This window comes from Micromys minutus (genome assembly GCF_963924665.1).
Source record: "Micromys minutus genome assembly, chromosome: 29".
NCBI lineage: Eukaryota > Metazoa > Chordata > Mammalia > Rodentia > Muridae > Micromys > Micromys minutus.
Window position 1 is genome coordinate 23,641,543 of NC_137964.1, and position 21,023 is coordinate 23,662,565.

General features: G+C 55.2%; 1 protein-coding gene across 36 annotated transcripts in view; it reads left to right on the top strand.

Annotated features, from left to right (window-relative positions):
* Nucleotides 1-16,424, top strand: part of NCOR2 (nuclear receptor corepressor 2) — a 156,034-nt gene extending 139,610 nt beyond the window's left edge. For 11 of the 36 annotated variants that reach the window (XM_080940899.1, XM_080940888.1, XM_080940918.1 and 8 more), the window contains 19 exons: nucleotides 89-229; nucleotides 494-574; nucleotides 939-1,234; nucleotides 2,162-2,516; nucleotides 3,633-3,854; nucleotides 4,294-4,548; nucleotides 5,267-5,416; nucleotides 5,507-5,650; nucleotides 5,734-5,920; nucleotides 6,808-7,337; nucleotides 8,190-8,342; nucleotides 8,431-8,576; nucleotides 8,791-8,984; nucleotides 9,709-9,858; nucleotides 10,391-10,536; nucleotides 11,136-11,189; nucleotides 13,638-13,724; nucleotides 14,646-14,825; nucleotides 15,905-16,424. In XM_080940899.1, coding sequence (XP_080797025.1) covers nucleotides 89-229; nucleotides 494-574; nucleotides 939-1,234; nucleotides 2,162-2,516; nucleotides 3,633-3,854; nucleotides 4,294-4,548; nucleotides 5,267-5,416; nucleotides 5,507-5,650; nucleotides 5,734-5,920; nucleotides 6,808-7,337; nucleotides 8,190-8,342; nucleotides 8,431-8,576; nucleotides 8,791-8,984; nucleotides 9,709-9,858; nucleotides 10,391-10,536; nucleotides 11,136-11,189; nucleotides 13,638-13,724; nucleotides 14,646-14,825; nucleotides 15,905-16,347 — 3,914 coding nt within the window. In that variant the 3' untranslated portion in view covers nucleotides 16,348-16,424. Of the gene's footprint in view, nucleotides 1-88; nucleotides 230-493; nucleotides 575-938; nucleotides 1,235-2,161; nucleotides 2,517-3,632; nucleotides 3,855-4,293; nucleotides 4,549-5,266; nucleotides 5,417-5,506; nucleotides 5,651-5,733; nucleotides 5,921-6,807; nucleotides 7,338-8,189; nucleotides 8,343-8,430; nucleotides 8,577-8,790; nucleotides 8,985-9,708; nucleotides 9,859-10,390; nucleotides 10,537-11,135; nucleotides 11,190-13,637; nucleotides 13,866-14,645; nucleotides 14,826-15,268 lie in introns of all 36 variants that reach the window. The other 25 variants (XM_080940897.1, XM_080940911.1, XM_080940912.1 and 22 more) reach the window with 14 other exon arrangements.
* The last annotated feature ends 4,599 nt before the right edge of the window (nucleotides 16,425-21,023 follow it).

A 21,023-nucleotide genomic window follows, 5' to 3' on the forward strand; every position in this document is an offset into this window, starting at 1 on the left:
TTCCAGCTCTGCCTACTTACAGGCCTAACTCCATGCCTGTGGTGCCAGTGCCTTACAGCCACCCCACACTGTGTGCTTTGGCTCCCAGGTGGTATGTCCGTGTCACAGTGTTCCAAGGAGGATGGAAGGAGCAGCTCAGGGCCACCCCACGAGACTGCTGCTCCTAAACGCACCTATGACATGATGGAAGGCCGTGTGGGCAGGACAATCACCTCAGCCAGCATCGAGGGTAAGTGTCCCCTGTAGTAGCTTACAAGGAGCCCCCTAAACACAGGTCAGAATGGAAAAGGAGGTGGCCTCTTGATATGCCTGGAGGAAGCCAGTCAGTCTGTTAATCAGTCTATTAACAGATAGAGAAACCGAGGCACAGTCTACTACAGAATGGGGCCCAGGGATGCAGGGTGCTTGCTTGCTGGATCTTAAGTCATGCTGGAGACTGTAGATCCCAGCCCTCCCGGACACCGTATGGTGACACCATCCTTGCTCTCCTCAGGACTCATGGGCCGCGCCATCCCTGAGCAACACAGCCCCCACCTCAAGGAGCAGCATCACATCCGAGGGTCCATCACGCAAGGTACATCCTTCTTATGGTGTGTAATTCCGCCCCCGGGCCAAATGCCAGCTCGGGCTAGAAACCAAGGGTGAACTTCCCACCCATGTTTTATAGGTGGAGTGACTGCTCTGTACTTGGCACTGACTCCAAAGCTTCATGCATGCCTTGCTAGTGATGGGGAGGGGTCCAGATTGAACAGATCTCTCGCTCATGTCTTTGTGGTAAACTGGGCGATGTGGTTTCACTTAGCATCCTCACATCATCTGAAGAAACAGGCTTAGAAAAGTCAGTTCACATACCCGAGGTCCCACAGGAAGGGAGGATTTGTGCTGACCCAGACTGAGCCAGGCCAGGCAGTGGAGAGCCAGTGCTGTTTGCCCGGCAGGCATCCCAAGGTCATATGTGGAGGCCCAGGAGGACTACTTACGTCGGGAGGCCAAGCTCTTAAAACGAGAAGGCACACCACCGCCACCCCCGCCACCTCGGGACCTGACTGAGACCTACAAGACCAGGCCCCTGGACCCTCTGGGTCCCCTGAAGCTGAAGCCACCTCATGAGGGTGTGGTCGCGACTGTGAAGGAGGCAGGCCGCTCTATCCATGAGATCCCTCGAGAGGAGCTGCGCCGCACGCCTGAGCTACCCTTGGCACCACGGCCTCTGAAGGAGGGTTCCATCACCCAGGTATGAGGAGAAATAGGAGGGGCCGGGAAATGGGCAAGCCTGAGGGGGTTCTAATGCTGCCCTTGATGCATTGGGATATAAATTAAGGCCCAGAGAGGTCAATGGCTCACTATGGTCACTGACAGGATTTGTGAAACCCAAGTCTTTTGGTCACTTAGCTGGTCCTCCACCTGCATGTGTGCACCAAGGTTAGAGCCACTGTCCCCTACCTTGGTCATGGCTTGATGGGAAAGAGAAAGACAAACCAGCTAGACAAAGCCTGCCACCTGAGCCAGGGATACACTCAGTGATGGACGAGAATGACTCCAGAGAATTCTTTTGAAAACTCAGGTGCCATTCTTCTTTTGGGCTCAGCTCTTGGGAGGCTGAGTCAGGAAGATTGTAGATTTGAGGCTAGCCTAGGTTACAAAGCTGTACTCTGGCTTAATGCCGGTCACCAAAGTTTTAACGTTTAGTAACGACACAAACATTGAGTAGAGATTGAAGTCTGGGACTGAGCTGCAGTAGGTGGTCCCCAGCCTGGATCCCCATGGGATCCTCTTCATGCTGTCCAATGATTCCCATCTCCATGGTGTCCTCTGAGAGCTGACAAGGAGTGTGTAACTCCAGCCCGCAACCCGTAGCCACAGCTGGAGTCGCAGCAGATGCATCTGACTATGGAATCCCATAGTATTGCAAGATGGTGGGGGCCCCACTGGGTGAGGTAGGTTGTGTTTACCTGTACTTAGCCTCACTCTGGTACCCATGGACCAGCAGGCAGCTCTGGATATATAGCCAGTCTGACATGAGCAGGCATCCAGCCACTGGACGCCATGTCCTGGTAGAGGTCTCTGTCCATTTGCCCAAGGGGTTAGAGATGCCCCATCCTGTGCATATGTATAGGAAGAGCAGCATCTGGCCAGATACAGACCTGCACCCTCTCCCCAGGGTACCCCACTCAAGTACGACTCCGGGGCACCCTCCACTGGCACCAAGAAACACGATGTCCGCTCCATCATCGGCAGCCCTGGCCGGCCTTTCCCGGCCCTGCACCCGCTGGACATAATGGCCGATGCCCGGGCACTGGAGCGTGCCTGCTATGAAGAGAGTCTGAAGAGCCGGTCAGGGACCACCAGTGGCGCAGGGGGCTCCATCACACGTGGGGCCCCAGTCGTCGTTCCTGAGCTAGGCAAGCCACGGCAAAGCCCGCTGACCTACGAAGACCACGGGGCACCCTTCACCAGCCACCTGCCGCGTGGCTCCCCTGTGACTACGAGGGAGCCCACGCCACGCCTTCAGGAAGGTCAGTGGGTGAGGTTTCCACGGACTGCCAGCTGTGGAGAGGGGGCAGCTCTCTCTGCAGGGTACCCTGGCCACTGCCTCTTGCCACGGCCAATTTATCTGCTGCCCTGCCTCCACACTGTATACAGAGCCCCCTTTGTCCCCCCTTTTAAAAAGCTTTTTTTTTTTTTAATAATTCAAAGCTGAGGAGAAGGCTCAGTAGCTAAAGTACTTGCTGCACAAGCGTGAGGACCAGAGTTCAAATCCCTAGCACCGACATAAGCCAGGCACACAGAAGGCCAAGACTGGAGAGTGTCCTAAAGGTCACAGGTCGTGAATGGGAGCCCATGTCTCTAACGTGATGGACAGTGAAAGCTGACCTTTGAAATTGTCTTGACCCCTCATTCTCTTACACAGACACACACAGACACACACACACATCATGGCACATACATACACAAACAAGAATTAAAGTATTAAGTTTACATGAAACTATCCCCACCCTGTAGGTTTCATCTCCCCAGTAGCGCTGCTGTTCCCCAGCACCTGCCTGTGACGTCATCTCTGCATCTCACTTCCGTCTCTCGTTCCTTTTGCATCACTGACTTCTGCTCTCGTTTTTTGATCCTCCCACAGTGTAGCCTTTCTGTTTGCTCCACCTTTGGTTTTTGTTTCTAGCCAACCCCTGTAGACCCTACACCACCCTAATTCAGATGTCAGGGCCGGGGAGGCTATGGCCACCTCCAGCCAGTTCTAGCCACATCCTGGCTGAGGTTGTGTTGGGGTGTCAGACCTGGGAGAGCTTCCTGAAGTATTGAGGTCATAATCAAACATTTCTCTCTCTCAAGTCCGTGCGCTTCCTACATCGTGACTCATCTTCTGCCTGGAACAGTGGCTCCTTGGGGCCCAGGGTTCTGGCCTGCTTTGTTCTTGGGATGCTCCCTTTTCTCCTCATGGGCACTGCCAGGCCATGATTAAATCAGGCTGGTAGAGTGAATGGGGGAATGGTGACCAGGGAGTAAATGAATGTTTTCACAAGGAACCCAGAGCAGAGAGGCAAGAGGCTCTCTGGGGCTTGTGACAACTCAGTCTGGGGGCCGTACACTGAGGCTGAGGCCACTGTGACCTGTCTCCACAGGCAGCCTCCTATCTAGCAAGGCGTCCCAGGACCGGAAGCTGACATCAACTCCCCGGGAGATCGCCAAGTCCCCACACAGCACTGTGCCCGAGCACCACCCCCACCCCATCTCCCCCTATGAGCACTTGCTCCGGGGTGTGACCGGTGTGGACTTGTACCGTGGCCACATCCCATTGGCCTTTGACCCCACCTCCATACCCCGAGGGATCCCCCTGGAAGCAGGTGGGTGCCCTGGACCTGTAGATTTGGAGCTTGATTCTGCTTCCCTGGGTCTGCAGAGTTGGGGCTGGGCTTAGTGCTGAGATCACCAGCTGGTTAACCCAGGGCAGGTAGGGATTGGGATCGTGTTTCTCAGTGGGCTTCTTTTCCTGCAGGGCTCATCTGCACCTTGCAAGTGCAGTAAATGAGGGGGCTCCAGTGAGTGTAATGATGTGGAGCCTTTTTAAAGGCACCTTTGTTAGGGTGTCAGGACCTGTATTTTGATGAATTGTATTGGGGAGCACTTCCCAAAGCAGGCACCCCACATGATGAGGGAGCCAGTCTCAAGCTCTGTGTGTGCTTTGGGGAAGCATGTGGGTGCACAAGGAGAGGAAGCCGTCGTGGCAGAAGTGGGGAGCCTGAAGATAAGGCTTGGGCTACCTGACCCTCCCTCCCTCCCCAGCAGCCGCAGCCTACTACCTGCCCCGGCACTTGGCCCCCAGCCCCACCTACCCACACCTGTACCCGCCTTACCTCATCCGCGGCTACCCTGACACCGCGGCCCTGGAGAACCGGCAGACCATCATCAATGACTACATCACCTCGCAGCAGATGCACCACAACGCTGCCTCTGCCATGGCGCAGCGGGCTGATATGCTGAGGGGTCTGTCACCGCGAGAGTCCTCACTGGCCCTCAATTATGCCGCTGGCCCAAGAGGTGAGTTGCCTAGGATGGTGCCCATCAGCCGAGGCTTGGCCTGTGCTGTGGTGTGCAAAAGATGAGTGTCTGTATATGCACTGTGCAAGGTGGGCAGAGGGGGGCCACAGCTGGCTGGGTGGACTGGTGGTTGGTGCACCCTGGCTCTTTGGGGGAAGGGAGAAATGCTGTTTGTATCTGCTGACATCTAGCAGCTGTGTGCGTAGCAGGCACCTTTTGCTACCAAGCACAGTGGATCTTTGCATGTTGTTCTGGGACCTTGGTATGAGGCATCTTTTGGCATCCAAGAGATCAGAACATAGGCTAGACGTGGTATTACACACCTGTACTCTTAGTATGAGGGAGGTTGAAGGCCAGCCTCAGCTACATAAGGTTTAAGGCAAGCCTGGGCTACGTGAGTCTTATCACAAAACAGCCCAGGTCACTTTGTCACGACTGTTCAGAGATAACCTTGCAGCCCCAGTGAGTGAGGCTGAAGCCACTCTGCGGGTTTCAGAAGGTAGAGCTGAATGCAAGGAGCCGATCCTGTGGGAAGGCAGTGTTTTGGTTCAAAAGATGTTGTTTGAGAGACGCAACACCACAGCGGAGCCTTGAAAGGGGCCTGGGGCCAAGCTTGGCACCAGGGAGGGGAGTAGTGCAGGTGCAAGGTCTCAGGCCTATGCCCTTGGGGACAGGAGGGCAGGCACCTACCGCTGACACCCCACCCTACCCCCCCCAGGCATTATTGACTTGTCCCAAGTGCCACACCTGCCCGTGCTGGTGCCACCAACGCCAGGCACCCCTGCCACCGCCATCGACCGCCTTGCCTACCTCCCCACCGCGCCCCCACCCTTCAGCAGCCGCCACAGCAGCTCGCCGCTGTCCCCAGGTGGGTGGGTTTGTGCCTCGCTTCCTGTGCCCTGCAGGTAAGTTCTGGCCCATTGGGCTCTGGCTCACGCTCTGGCCTTGGGGTTTCCAGGAGGCCCCACTCACCTAGCTAAACCAACTGCCACATCTTCATCGGAGCGTGAACGGGAACGGGAACGTGAGCGAGAGCGGGAACGGGACAAGTCCATCCTCACGTCTACCACTACAGTGGAGCATGCACCCATCTGGAGACCTGGTAGGGCACCCCAGACCCCGCCCCACCCCCAGGTCCTCATGGGCCACCTGGGCCTGCCCCCTGACTCGGCGGCCTGTCACCAGGTACGGAGCAGAGCAGCGGGGCTGGGGGCAGCAGCCGCCCCGCCTCCCACACCCACCAGCACTCGCCCATCTCCCCCCGGACCCAGGACGCCTTGCAGCAGAGGCCCAGTGTGCTGCACAACACGAGCATGAAGGGCGTGGTCACCTCCGTGGAACCCGGCACGCCCACGGTCCTGAGGTGGGCCAGGTTGGCACCGGGGGGAACAAGCCTGGGGGGAGGGTCCGCAGATGGATTTGCAGAGTGGGAGGGGTGTGTGGATGGGCAGATGGGTGGAGAACGGAGCAGATGGCAGAATGGGAAGGTGCGTGAGTTAGTGAGATTGGGAGAGAGTAGGTAGACTGGTGGCATGTAGGCAGGTGGAGTATGACCCAGAGAGGCACACAGTGAGTAGGCAGGGAGAGGCACACAGTGAGTAGACAGACAGGGAGATAGATGCAGGTAGCCGGGCAGATGACAGTGGGCGGATACAGGATGCTCTGGGTAGACAGGTATGAGGGTGAAAAAAGAGCCAGAGGATGCATGGGGGTGGGGAAGGATGGGTGATGGGCAAATGAATGGATGGGAGAGTGGATAGATGGATGGATGGACAGACAGACCAAGAGACTATAGGTAGGGTAGATGCAAGAGTTAATTGGTAGTCCCTAGTGTATAAGGCCTAGGAGTAACAATTTGAAAACAAAATAGAACAGAGAGATTAATGTGGGGATGCCGGGCTTCTGCCTGAAGTCAGTCCCATGCTTTCTGGCTCTTGTGCCCTGCACTCCTGCCAGCTTCTAGCAGAGCCTCCTACTGGCTCTGTTTGAGCTTCCTGCCCTCCACTCACCACACTTGTATCTGGCCATGTGGCAGTGGATGCCCTCAGGAGAGGATAGTCTGTGTTTGGTACCTCGTAGGGATTCAGTCAAAAGCTTTGGGCCAGAGAGACTGATGGAGCCAAGTACAAGAATAGGTTAGTCAGGAGGGCACTTATTCTGGGAGCCTCGAGTAGCTAGAGTAGTCTAGGCAGGGACTCCAGGGGTGTGAGGTAGGAACTCATTGGCCAGCACTGCCTGACCCTTTCTCTTTCCTTTTAGGTCCACCTCCACCTCTTCACCAGTCCGCCCGGCTGCCACATTCCCACCTGCCACCCACTGCCCACTTGGTGGCACCCTTGAAGGGGTCTACCCTACCCTCATGGAGCCTGTCCTGTTACCCAAGGAGACCTCTCGGGTTACCCGGCCTGAGCGGCCCCGTGTGGACGCTGGCCATGCCTTCCTTACCAAGCCCCCAGCCCGGGAGCCTGCCTCCTCACCGAGCAAGAGCTCCGAGCCCCGATCCCTAGCACCCCCCAGCTCCAGCCACACGGCCATCGCCCGCACCCCGGCAAAGAGCCTTGCACCCCACCATGCCAGTCCGGACCCGCCGGCGCCCACCTCGGCCTCAGATCTGCACCGAGAAAAGACTCAAAGTAAACCCTTTTCCATCCAGGAATTGGAGCTCCGTTCTCTGGGTAAGACCACCCTGACAGCGGCCACGTTCATAGACGCAATAATCACGCGTCAAATTGCTCACGAAAGGGGGCCGCGAGAAGGAGGTTCGCTGGCCAACGACTCCCCCGGCGACGGTAAGACTTCCGGCCCGCCGCCTGCCCACCCCATCTGTGGCCTAAAGATATTTTCAGATCTTTGCTTTTAATTTTTCCCCCTTTTTTCGGTTGGTCTTGGTATTTTGTTTTGAGCTCGTCATCCTCGTCAGTTGGCACGCTGTGGTGACTCCGCCCACACGGGCCCCTCATCGTTTGCCCATCCTTTCATCATGAGTTTTTTTTTTTTCTTCTTTTTCTTTTTTTTTTCTCCCTCCTTTTTTCTTTTTGGATTTTTCGCCTTTTTTCCTTTAATGAATGGATCTGTGGTTTTGGACTCCGACCGCGCCTCCCATCTCCCGCCACCACCTGCACCTTCGTTTTGGGGAGTGGGGATGCAGGGGCTACCAGCTGACTGTGCTGCCACTGTTCCTGGAGGAAGTTAAGGCAGGGAGCGAGGGGGCAGATGGGGGAAGGGAGGCTGGGTACCCACCTCCACTTCCCACACCAGCAAACAGCCCTAAGGGAATGCAGCTTCCCGGTTGGATCAGGGACAGTGGGGCTGGGCCAAAGCAGGGCCTAGGGACCTGGTGTCACTCCAGCTTGAGCCTCGTACCACCGAACCCTGACCCCATGCACACTCACGCCCTCCCTTCAGTTTTCCCACCACCACCTCCCAGTCACCTCCCCTACCTGAGCCTTACACTGCCCAAGCCAGACTCTCACAGCCCTTGGGATGTGTCTGTGTCCTGATATATGGAGCTTCCTTCCCTCGCCATTCCTCCTCCCTGGCCACCTTAGGCTGATCTGATGTCCTTCCGTCTTGAGGCCAGACTGGAGGAATGGCTCCTCCCAAGCCCACTCCACATTCTGACCCCAGCGCACCTGTTTCAGGTTACCACAGCGGAGCTGGCTACAGCCCTGACGGGGTGGAGCCCATCAGTCCCGTGAGCTCCCCCAGCCTGGCCCATGACAAGGGGCTCTCCAAACCTCTGGAAGAGCTAGAGAAGAGCCACTTGGAGGGGGAGCTGCGGCACAAGCAGCCAGGTGACACCCGGGAGAGTAGCAGGTAGGGAAACTGAGGCACCGCTCCACGTCGTCCCCGGCCCCTGACGAGCTCTGCTTGTCTCCTCAGGTCCCATGAAGCTCAGTGCGGAGGCTGCCCACCTCCCACATCTGCGGCCACTGCCCGAGAGCCAGCCCTCGTCCAGCCCACTCCTTCAGACTGCCCCAGGCATCAAAGGTCACCAGAGGGTGGTCACCTTGGCTCAGCACATTAGTGTAAGTACCTGTCTCTGTCCCCTGCCATTGGAAGAGCAGGTAGCTATGAGAGCCATGTCCCACAGTCAGACAGATGAACTGGCCACCATACTCAGTCCTTTGGGGGCCATTACCATGAGGTCTGCCTGGGGACATTTTACCCAGGAGACCAAGAGACAGATCAGGGCTTTTCCCCACTCTACTCTGAAAGTCCTGAACTGCCCCCTCCCCACAGGAGGTCATTACACAGGACTACACGCGCCACCACCCGCAGCAGCTCAGCGGACCCCTTCCCGCCCCTCTCTACTCCTTCCCTGGAGCCAGCTGCCCTGTCTTGGATCTCCGCCGCCCACCCAGTGACCTCTACCTCCCACCCCCAGACCATGGCACCCCAGCCCGGGGATCCCCCCACAGTGAAGGGGGCAAAAGGTTAGAATATACTCGTGTCTGCATCAGATGCTGGGGACGGTGGGGCAGGGATGAGCTTAATAGTGTTGGGCTAATGGGAAACTGAGGCTCAGGAATACAAAAGCTCCCAGAACCAACACAAAGCATCTAATCAGGAAGGTGTCACACCCAAGGGTCCCACATGCCAATTGAACATCCTATATATACCAACTCAGCTAGGGGTCAGATGTCCCACTCCATTTTGGCAGATAAGGAAACTGAGGCACAGAGAAGTGAGTTACCATCCCATACCATGCACACATACTTACCCTGGCTGGGCCTGAGGCTCAGGGCATGAGAGAAGCGGGTTCTAGGCTTAGGAGCGAAATGAGGCGCCTCAGACAAATTTCATTTGAGAACAGATGTAGCCAGCAGGACTCTGAGGTCCTGGCATGGGCACCTCATCAGGGCTCACAACATGGATCAAAACACCCTGAGCAGCCCCGTGTGGTGGCACACCCTCTACTCAGGTTAGGGAGCTCTAGGCAGCCTGAGCTAGAGGATTGTGAGCTTTAGGACAGCCTGGGCTGTACCTCAAAAACCCTACTCATGAGTGTCAGGTCATTTCTGAAGATCTCAGTAACCCATGGGGGTCTCCATACCTCAGGCCATTTACAGGGAAACATGCAGAGCCCCACTGTGGGCAGTGGGGCATCCGCTTCATGGAGTCGAACTCTATCCTCAACTGGGACGCTGTCTTCATTAGGTCCCCAGAACCCAGCAAAACGTCAGTCCTGGGCAGCAGCGAGGATGCTATTGAACCCGTGTCCCCACCAGAGGGCATGACTGAGCCAGGACACACTCGGAGCGCTGCATATCCACTGCTGTATCGGGACGGGGAACAGGGGGAGCCCAGGTACCCACGACACAAATTGCTGATTAGAGGTGGTGGTGTCGGTTCCATGTATGCCCATGGCTTCTGCCTTCTAGCATGGAGGCCATTAATCAGTTAACAGCTCAGCAGACTAATGGGCTTTCAGGGGGCATCAGTGGCCGCACCCTGTTGATGGCATCCCTGTGTCGGGGCTCTCAGCCTGAGCTGTGCTCCATTATCTCACTTGCTGCAGATCTGGGAACGAACTAAGCTGGACCAAACTGGGTAGAGGTGGACATGGACCTCAGGGAGGGTGTGACCTGTGGCTCCCCAGTTCTTGGGGCTTGTTGTGTTCAATCTAGCTATAAGAAGTTCTCTGGGACAATTCATAGTGTACCTGGGAGGCTCACAAACTATCCTAAGCCAAAGCTAAGTACAGATCCCAGCAGGCCTGGCATGGGAAACCGTTGGTCCTTAGCACCTCACTGTGGCTCAAATGCCGAGCTCCCTGTTGCTAAATGCTTGAAAGCACAGTGGCCAGCCTGCTTACCCTGGCATCTCATGCTCCCTGTAGGATGGGCTCCAAGTCTCCAGGCAACACCAGCCAGCCGCCAGCCTTCTTCAGTAAGCTGACTGAGAGCAACTCCGCCATGGTGAAGTCAAAGAAGCAGGAGATCAACAAGAAACTCAACACCCACAACCGGAATGAGCCAGAATACAGTAAGGGGAAGCCAAGGCTAGAGCAGGCACCAGGAGGGAGATAGTACTCTTAAACCTCACCGTGCAAGAGCCTGACAATCTGCCAGTGGGTACTAACTGACACCACATATAGCACTTCAGTAATGCTCTGCACAGAGTAGGTGTTCAGCGAAACCTGTAGATAGCCCTGTGCCGGGTGCTGAGGGGCACAGCACACTACTCTGGGGTTATGCTGCAGACAGACATGCTGCCTTTCACCGTGGCTGATGTGGGTGGACAAGGACCCTTGTCCTTCATGCAAGGTCACATGGACCATATACATATGATAATGCACTGGAAAGCAACACGTGAGGACTTTGCTCTGTCCCCTCCCACCAGGAGCCCCCTCCCCAGAGTGGCTTGGACAGATGCGCAAGGTTCTTCCTTTCTGGAGTTAGACTATAGAAGCCTTTGCAGGTAACACAAGCCTAGGGTAGTAACCAACCACCAGAGTAAACCTGGAGCATCAGGTGCCTAGTTGTACCTAGGCATTCAACTCAGACTGTACAGGGACAAGCAGGGATACAGCTGTCCTAGAACCTGTGAGCTCAGGCCTTACACACCTTGTTACCCTGCCCTAGATATTGGCCAGCCTGGGACGGAAATCTTCAACATGCCCGCCATCACTGGAGCAGGTAACCCTCCTGTGCTTCTGCATAGCAAACTCCCTTCCCTAACTCTGACTTGGGGACAAGAAGCCTCAGCCAGTCTAATCTTGAGCCCTCTCCCTGACCTCACAGTGACACAGAAGGCCAGCCCCCACTACCTAGAGTCCTCCCTACATGAGGAGTGTCCAAGGTTTGAGGCCAGGGTCCCTCAAATGGGTATTAGATGCACCCAGGAAATGGTTGTCCAGTTGCTGGGGCTGAGGCACATCACCAAGTGTGGACCTGAGGGATTGGTCTTGGGGTGCAGAGCTCCACGGTGCCACAGTCATCTCTCACACCAAAGTCTCCATTTGGGGTTCCAGCAGAGAGCTCCGGCCTTTTTCTAAATCAGATGCAGATGGGTAATGGGAGGGAAATGTGTCAAACTCATGTGCAGGTTGTGGCAGAAATCTCAGGCTTTTGGTATGGGACTTAGAACATCCGTTTTCCATGGTTATAATCAGGTTGCCCCCCGGGAAACTGTCATGTTAACAAATGGGCTCAGTGACACCTGAATGGGCTGTTGAATAGGGGCAGCTGTGGGGACTTGCACTCCATGCTGGAGGAACAGGCAAGGGTTGCTTACCTTCCTTATGAGAGTGGAGCCTTGGGCCCAAGGAATAAGGTGGCCAGATACACCCTTGGGGACATTTCCAGAGAACCACAGGACCTGCAGATCTGATGGGGGTGGGATCCTGGCAGGGAACGTCATAAACCCAGAAACATACTGGGGACCTTGCTAAGCCTCACACAGAAGTAAATGTTGATCAGGACAGTGATGGTTGAAAATGAATGTTTCTAGAATGTTCTGAATCTTGAATGTTGTAGACACCTGGGTGTATGTGCGTATAGAAATTCATGGAGTAATACAGTGATTTGTGCTAAAACCTAACTTAGTTGTCTTACATACACACACATACTATGTGTTGAAAGTTCAGCTTTTTCTTGGTAATGTTTGCTTAGTACCTAGGGAACATGACCAGTTCTGGCCCAAGCTTGCCTAAAACCCAAACTGAGGTTATCAGCAGTCACCCCAGAACAGGATTATGAAAGTGACTGTCCCTTTCCATCCTCAGAAGCCTGGCTAGTTTATAAACCAGGGGCTTGCCAGCAGGTTTGGCCATGTGGTTTTCACAAGGCTCAGGCAGCCTGGAGGTTCACAGGGCATCAGAGACTGGTCAGTGGCATAGGCTGGGAATCCTGCCAACGATGTCATCATCTGTATTTTTGTTGATGGTGGTGATTTGAGGTTTTTATTGTTTTGTTTCATTTGTTTGGTTTTGGGGGGTGGTTGATTTAATTTAGCTTGGCTGTGTTTGGTTGTTCTTTTTTTGGTCTGGGTTTGGAACATTTGTGTTGGTACTTGGGATTGAAGTGAGACCCTTGCACTCACTGAGTAAGTGTCCTGTCCTGTAGTGAGCTATAGCCCAGCCCTCTTCCTCTGAGCGAAGGTCTTCTCAGCTGCCCGGGATAGCATGGATTGGAAAATTCACTGCTTGCTGTACTCCTGCCTTAGCTTCATAAATAGCTGGATTTCCAGGCCTGCTAATCAGGCCCCAGCCCTTTGGAGGTTCTGGAAGCATCACTGAAAAGAGACACCTGCCCACCCTGGCGTTTGCAGAAAGTCCCAGAGCACAATTCATGAGGGTTGAGGGGGCCGGCACCAGAGAGACTTTGTAGAGGCTCAGTGGAGGCTGCAAACATCTCCTGCAGCCAGTTTGTTGATTTGACCACTCTGTCCTTGTCATGGGGCTGGGCCAGCCAGGGCTGGAGTGGCCCCTCACCTGTCAAGCGCTACCCTGTCCTCGCACGCACATAACTGCATGGCTGTGACCCCACCCACCCCTTGTGCCCAGCTCTCTACCTTTCTCTGGCTCCTGTGGGGAGAGATGGGGCAGGGGAGGCAAGCCTAGCTTGGGGGGGGAGGGGGAGTCAGGCAGGCTGAGGTCCCTAACCCCTTGAGGAAAGGGGGGGTGACAGGGGTCCTTTTTCTGGTCATCTTCCTTCCCCACATCCCTTCCTAGAACCTACCCACCAGAAGACCCTGGCTGGAGTTCTATTCCCCCCCAGCCCCCCGCGTCCCCAGCACCTAGCTCTGGCTTGACTCATTAGCACAGCCTCCTCCTGGCTCTTAGGCCATCCGTTTTTAGTCAAATTAAATAAATAACCTCAGCTGGGATTGGGGTGTAGAGTAGGAGTAGGACTGGGGACCCTCTAGCCGCCCCAGACCCCCCTCCCTGAAACAGCCATGAGCTCCAGGGACAGTCAGGAACCCCATCAGCACCCTACAGAAAGAGGCGGGCTGGAGGGATGAACAATGCTCTGCAGATGTGTGCTCACTGTGTCTCTCTCTCTTCTCCCTCCTCATTCTATCTCTCGCAACCCTCTGGCTCCCCGGCCCCTGCCCCCCTGTGTGTCTGTCTGTCTCTCTCCCAGGCCTTATGACCTGTAGAAGCCAGGCGGTGCAAGAACACGCCAGCACCAACATGGGGCTAGAGGCCATTATTAGAAAGGCACTCATGGGTAAATATGATCAGTGGGAAGAGCCCCCGCCGCTCGGCGCCAATGCTTTTAACCCTCTGAATGCCAGTGCCAGTCTGCCCGCTGCCGCTATGCCCATAACCACTGCTGACGGACGGAGTGACCACGCACTCACCTCGCCAGGTCTGCAGGCCTGCCCCCGCCCGCCCGGCTGTGTCCCTCCTTTCCCTGGTGTTAACCCTCTCATCTTACCCCCTCGAGCTTGGGAGCCTGTGACCTTATTTTTGTGCGTGTTTCACATCTAGTTTGCTAATTCAAAGCTGGTCTGACACCCCATGTTGCGGAGGGCGCGCCCCCTCGCCCCCAGCTCTGCTGCTTTTCCCGTGCTCACACCACTCCCCACATCCCTGCCCCTTCCTCCCCTGCTGTGTGGACAGGGCTGCTGGGAAAAGGCGAGTGTGGGCATGACCCCTTGAAGGTCAGGCAGCACAAGGCCAGCTCCCCACTCTTTCAATGCCCCTCAGCACTTGGCCGTTTCCAGGCAGAGACACAAGCAAAGAGGTGCTCTGCTATCCCCTTCTAGAGTCAGACTGGCCCTCTCTCGGTAGAGCCTTCAGTCTAGCACAGTTGAGTGCTGTCTTAGGCAGCAAACGTCTGTCATCCAGCCAAGATCTGACAGTCCTCAGTGAGGGGTACAGTCCTGGTGGGGGCTCCTAAGAGAATAGTCATCAACCTCTCTCAGTAAATGTTCCTCTTTTCTCTATGCTAAGGGCTGGCTCTGGCCATCTGGTTGACCTCTTAGCCTCCTGGCTCAGGGTTTCTCTCACTAGTTTTTGGTCTTGGGGTCCTAGGAGACAGGTGGCTCCCCAAGGCAGACTCAGCCCTGCTGCCCCAGTGCTGGTGATGGGTTGTCCTACCATCAACACCATCCGACTCAGCCCCTGCCTACTTTGTTCCCTGCAGGTGGTGGTGGTAAAGCCAAGGTTTCTGGCAGACCCAGCAGCCGGAAAGCCAAGTCGCCAGCGCCAGGCCTGGCGTCTGGAGATCGACCACCTTCTGTCTCCTCAGTACACTCGGAGGGGGACTGCAATCGCCGAACACCACTCACCAACCGTGTGTGGGAGGACCGGCCCTCATCTGCAGGTGGGCATCAGCTAGGGGCAGAGGGACAGACATGGGGTTACCCAGGCTACCCAGAGGAGGCGGTCCCTGGTCCCCACCTAGCAAGGAAGGATATAGAAAGCAACATATCAGAGGGTCTGGTACAGTTGGCCAGGCCTTCCAGACATGTTTTGGTCATTCAGGGGAGCCTGCCAGGCACTCTAGGATTCTGACAGGAAAGTAGAAGGCAGTAGAAAACAGAACAAAAGGAGAAATGGAAAGGTTACCACAGTCCAGTCAAAAGGTGGAAGAGCTGTCAAGCACAGAGGCAAAGGGAGAGGGCCAGTTTTGAGAATCTCCAAGGTAGAGGAGAATGGTGCTGGCCTAAGAAGCCAGGTTCTAGTGTCTCATGTGGTAGACAGGTTCCTGAGGTGGCTGCACTGCTTGTAGAACCCTCTCCTGCACTCTCCCATCTTTCCCCGCAGGGTCCACGCCATTCCCCTACAACCCTTTGATTATGAGGCTACAGGCAGGTGTCATGGCCTCCCCGCCCCCACCTGGCCTTGCCGCAGGCAGCGGGCCCCTAGCTGGTCCCCACCACGCCTGGGATGAGGAGCCCAAGCCACTGCTGTGTTCACAGTACGAGACGCTCTCGGACAGCGAGTGACCACAAATTGGGGGGGAGCGGTGCCAGGTCCCTGCACGAGGCAGAAGCAGCCCAGCATGGAGCAGACAGCTGCCGACTCCCCCGACTGAGGAAGGAGCCCCTGAGTCTGCCTGCGCGTCCATCCGTCCGTTTGTCCACTCATCTGTCCATTCAGAGCTGGCATCCTGCCTGTCTAAAGCCTTAACTAAGACTCCCGACCCGGGCTGGCCCTGTGCAGTGACCTTACACTCAGGGGATGTTTACCTGGTGCTCGAGAGGGGAGTGGACAGGAGGGGAGGCCAGCGGGCCGGGAGTGGGGTACAACGATCGTGTGTCAGTTGCACGCGTGCATCTGGGGCAGCGGGGACCCAACACAGGATGACCAGGCACCTCCATGCCACTGCCTCGCCCCTTAACGCATTTGGAACCAAAGTCTAAGCTGAACTCGCGGCCCTGCCCCTCCCTCTGCCCCCAGCCCGCTCGCGCTCTGGACAGACAGACGTTCCCAGCTTATCCTGCCCCAACGCTGTCATCGCAGTTCCCAAAGGCCACCCAGCCCACAAGACTGGGAGCCCATCAGACCAGGTGGGTGCACAAGGGGCTAGACGTGGCGGGGCACGGATGTTTGCAGGAACTGGATCGTTCCTGACCTGTCGTCGTGGCAACAGGAGGGAAGGCAGGTGTAAATGGTGTTGGCTTACAGGGTATATTTTTGATACCTTCAATGAGTTAATTCAAAGGTTTCACACAAGGAAGGACTCGCCCGTACTGCCGCTGTGCTTTGGTCTCTGCTTACTGTTCCAGAGGCATGTGCCGGCCAAGGCGATGGCCCCACCATACGCAGGACTGGGGGGCAGGGGCTCCGGCACGGGGCACTGTGCCCTTCCCCCCTCCCTTCCTTGGGCAGAATGGACTTGATGCGTATTCTGTGGCCGCTATCTGTGCACGGCGGCATTCTGTCATTTACACATGTTGTTCAATTAAAAAGAAAATTATACTCAAGTTACAAAGCTTCTATCTGCTTCTCACTGGGCAGCAGGCAACAGGTAACCAGTGCCACCAGAGGGTCTCCTGTATTCATGGATATGAGGAAGCCACCAGGCACTCGTGTGGAGACCATGCTGGATGCTCACATCCACGGGTAATCCGTTAGTTCTTCAGTCACACCTTACAGGGGTGTTCACACTAGTGGGGAAGTCGGCAGGTGCTTCGTACGTGGTGACCATGTGGAGGTGTTCCTGTCAGTGGAGAAGCTCCTGGGTGTTCAGACCCGTAACAGGAGCATGGTCGTTTTTACACTTGTGGTGAAGGGGGCAAGCATTCTCCTCCACGGTGACAGTGTGTGTGTGGTGTTTATATGGTGAGCATCACTGTCTTGTAGCAGGCACTGGGCTACTTACCGGTGGTTTAGCCTCTGGTGTTCTTGCTTGTGAGTGTAAATGTCCAGCATTCACACCCACAGTGAGGATGTCCTGGGTGATTCTTACGTCTCGCTGTGCACGGTATTTATCCCGCCTGTTATGTTGTGTCAGCCCTAAGTTCTTGGGCCTGACCAAGATGACCACACCTACCTCTTTGGGTTTGAGCTAAGAAACTCAAAAGGCCACACTGCTACCTAGTTTGAGTCAGGGTTCTCTAGAGCAGTGGTCCCCAACTTTTCTGATTCTATGACCCTTTAGTACTACAGTTCCTTATGTTATGGTGACCTCCCCACCCCCGCCATAAAATTATTTTCATGGCTACTTCATAATTGATTTCGCTACTGTTATCGTAATGTAAATATGATTGGATAGCTAGTATGTGTGACCTCTAAGGGGAACCACTGCTCAGAGGAGTGTGTGTGTGTGTGTGTGTGTGTGTGTGTGTGTGTGTGTGTGTGTCAGAATTTATTAAGAATAAGCTTTTAAAAATGCTTGTCATGTGTATTAATGTTTGTAGGCATAGCTGCACCACATATATGCCTGGTATCTGCAGAGATCAGACTGGAGACAGATGGTTGTGACACACCAGTGTGGGTGCCTGGAACTGAACCCTGGGTCATCTGGAAATCTCTTTGAAATAGTAATAACAGGCAAGCCCCACCCAAGATGCTGAGAACAAAACAGTTTGCTTGGTCCTTGGACCTGAATGCCTGAGTTGACCCAGAACACCTTTCCTCTCCCTGCAGGGCTATGACCCTCAATCACTGAGTATAGTATACAGGCAGGGTGCCTCAGTTGTCTCAGTCTGACACCTGGGAGCCCAGAAGGTTTCTAGGGAGCCGCTGGTCCCCAGTCCACCAGGTTGTACTATTGGCCACGAAGTTGGCAGTGACCTCGATGAGGCGAAGCCACTCTGAGCAGAGGGCAAAGTGATCTCCCTAGTAAGCCCTCTTTATCTGCCTGCTGCCTGAAGGCACCACCCGCAATTGAAGCCATCGGGACAGCTCTTCGGGTGAGGCTCCACACCCACCTCGTTTCTGACAGGGTGATATTTAAACCAACCATAACATTGCCTCTCGTAGCAGGCCTGAGGGGGGCTTCCAGCCTTCAAGCTGAGACAGTTGATTGGCTTCGGCCCGGGGCCTTTACATCCATCCATACCCTCTGCACATGTTGTGGCTCTCCAGCGTGCTGTCCCCAACCTGTCACCTGGCTCTAGAGCTAGTTTGACAGTTGGTCTGCGAAGGCATCAGACATCCTTTGCTACAAGGAAGAAGGCTCCCCTCGCTGGGTGCTTCCCTACTGACTTGGGCTGAACTCTTGCCCTCGTCGCCGCAAGTGGCTGGTTTAGTGCCCTCAGAGCCGGCCATTCGATGAGAGGGATGTGGTGAAGCAACCGTGCAGGCCCGTACCAGTCTTCATCTGGCAGACTCGTACTCTTTCTGCCAAGGCCTGCCTTACCCTGATCCTCAGCTCTGAGCCTGGGCGAGCAGGGATGCTATGACAGATGGTCCCAGGTCTCCAGAAGGAAACCCACCTTGGCTCTCCTGGCAGGTGAGTGAGGGCTGCTGGGTCCTGAAGAGAAAGGGGTTCCATAACTGGGAGCATCCTAGGGATCTGAAGCAGCCATGGACAGGAGTCTGACTGAAAGAAAGCTCGAGGGCATGGAAAAGATCCGTTCCAGTGGAGGTGTGTAGCACTATCCCCAGCTGCCTTGGATATCCTAGCTGGAGTGTGGAGAGGCCTGTGCTTCCTCCAGGGACTAAGTTGCCCTGTGAAGTGCCAGGAGCAGACACAAGTAGCCAACAGGCAGGCCTGTACCAGGCTGGCTTGGCAGGGCTCAGCCTGCGTCCAGACTGCAATACAGGAGCCAGCAGCCAGGTGGTGGTATAGACCTCATCCCGGACACAACCAGCTCCACCTGGACAGACAGGTTGCTTTGCTACTACTGTACTACCAGTTCATGGTGTGGTGTCCCTTGGCTGCCACCAGAATAGAGCTGATCTGAACTGTCCCCATTGTCTGCTCCAGCCTCATCTCTGCCTGTCAGACATGAAACCGTGGCTCCATTGTCTGTTTCTGAGGCCCAGACAGAAGTGGAGGCAGAGCTTGCAGCTCTTCTGTCCCCTAGCATGTCCTCCCCTCCACCCGACCCCTTTCACCCTCATCTCCCAGGAAGACATCCGGACACACTGCGACGTGCAGCCAGGGTCCACCCTTCTCCAAGAAGACCCCTGCTCTCGCCTGGGTTTCTTAATACAGAGAGATCTAATCCTGCATCAAGCCAGATATAGCCTGACCCCGTCCCCAAAGGAGAGTTCAGCCCACCGGTCAGATACACACTGGTTCCCTGGGCTTGATTCACAAACAACACAGACCAAGGCAGGCTGTGGGTATGGGGAAAGTGAGTCAAGGCCTGATCAGAGATACTTAAAAGCCAGGGTGGGGACAAGGAAATTTGTGAGAAAAACCATGACTGGTTTTCTAAAATTAGAGTGGTTTGGGCTTACAAAGAGGAAGGTAGAGAGAGCTCGCTCCAAGCCTAGTGGAAAACACTCTACAAGGTGGGTCAGCGAGGCTCAAGGGCAAGGGTTATGGTAAGAGGCCCAGCCAGTAGAGCTTGGGGTGGTGTCTCAGACCAGCATGGTGATGGCGGAGGCCTTAGCTCTTTTCCAGCTATGGACAAGGTAAGTTACAAGGTGTACAGGTTTCTGGAAGCTTGAGGGAAGAAAGCCGTGTGTGGCCTGTGTGGAAGGACACCGGCCCTCATCCTTGGCAGCTAGTCTAGGGATCTGAGACCATGCCATGTGAGGGGCTAACATGGCCAACACGAGAGCCCGTCAGTTGGTACAGATTCTCCAGGGAGCTGTGGGGACCCAGCAGTGGCTTCCATCGGGATCTCTGAGTCCTAGATAGACCCTTCCTGGGCACTCCTCTCCCCAACCCCACCCCTTTTGGAGATGCGGTGACTGGGGGAATAAACAGGCCCTGGCTCGAGACCAGGGTTCTCTACTGCCCAGGGAGACGGCAAGGTGTCCAGAGAGCTAGGGCACAAGTCCGGCTGGCAAAAGTGGAATTCATCAGGTTTACTGAAGGTATGAACACTACAGGTTTTTCACACATGGCATAAAGAAGCATTACCCACAAGCTGGGCTTGGTGGTGCATGCCTTTAATCTCAGCACTTGGGAGGCAGAGGTAGATGGCTCTCTGTGATTTCAAGGATAGCCTTGTCTACGTGGTAAAACCATGTCCCAGAAATGAAAAAGGGGGCCTACTGGCACTGGGCACCTTCTGATTGTCAGCCTTACTACCCTGGAAGCAGGTGGCACTCTGCGGTCTTCCCTGGTACTAGAGGGACCGGTGAAAGGTCATTTAACACAAAGCACCCTAGGGCAAGGCAGCTGGAAATGTGACCTTAAGGTGGTGAGACCCCCAAGGTGAGACTGAATCCACTTAGACTTGGCACCTCATTCTCCTGATCTCTAGGTCCCCTTGATGACCACAGGACAGGTGAACTGCTGAGGGGTATACTTGGGATGTGGGGCTTTCCCAAACTCTGCATATTGTAGTTGGGGGCCTGAGGACCCTGTATTCTCAAACAGGTTACAGTCCTCAGCTTGGGAAGCCAGTTGTGGCTTATGACTGTAATGGTGATTGGACCCTTACCTAGCACACTCGGGCCTCTTAGGGTAAGAGACGGAGGCTGACATTAGGCTGGCATACATGGAGGATAAATCTCTAGTTCCTCCCTCTGCCCCAGGAGCAGGAAAGCCAGGCAGGAAGAAAAGTGGGTACAGGCATATCCGGCTTCCCTCCCCCACCCCAGGAGCATCTAGAAACAGGGCATCCCGGCTGTGTAGGTACATTTTATTTAAGATAGTTCACTAAGTTCTTATGCTGTTCTTGGGCAATCTAATAGATTGTCAGAAATCTATTAGTCATTTGGGTTCTGTTTGCCTCACAGAGTGTTCCTTCCCTCTGGGCCACCAAAGAGGCAGTAGGCAGATTTTCCAGCAACCGGACAGTTTAGGCAAAGGGACACCTCCATCTATCTCTAAGTGGTCTCTGGGACTCATTTACCCTGGGCACCATGGGACAGGTCCAGGTTGTGAGCAGGAACTGGTATAGCTGTTAAGATCTATCCCAAGCAAGAATGGGAAGTGAAGAAAAGC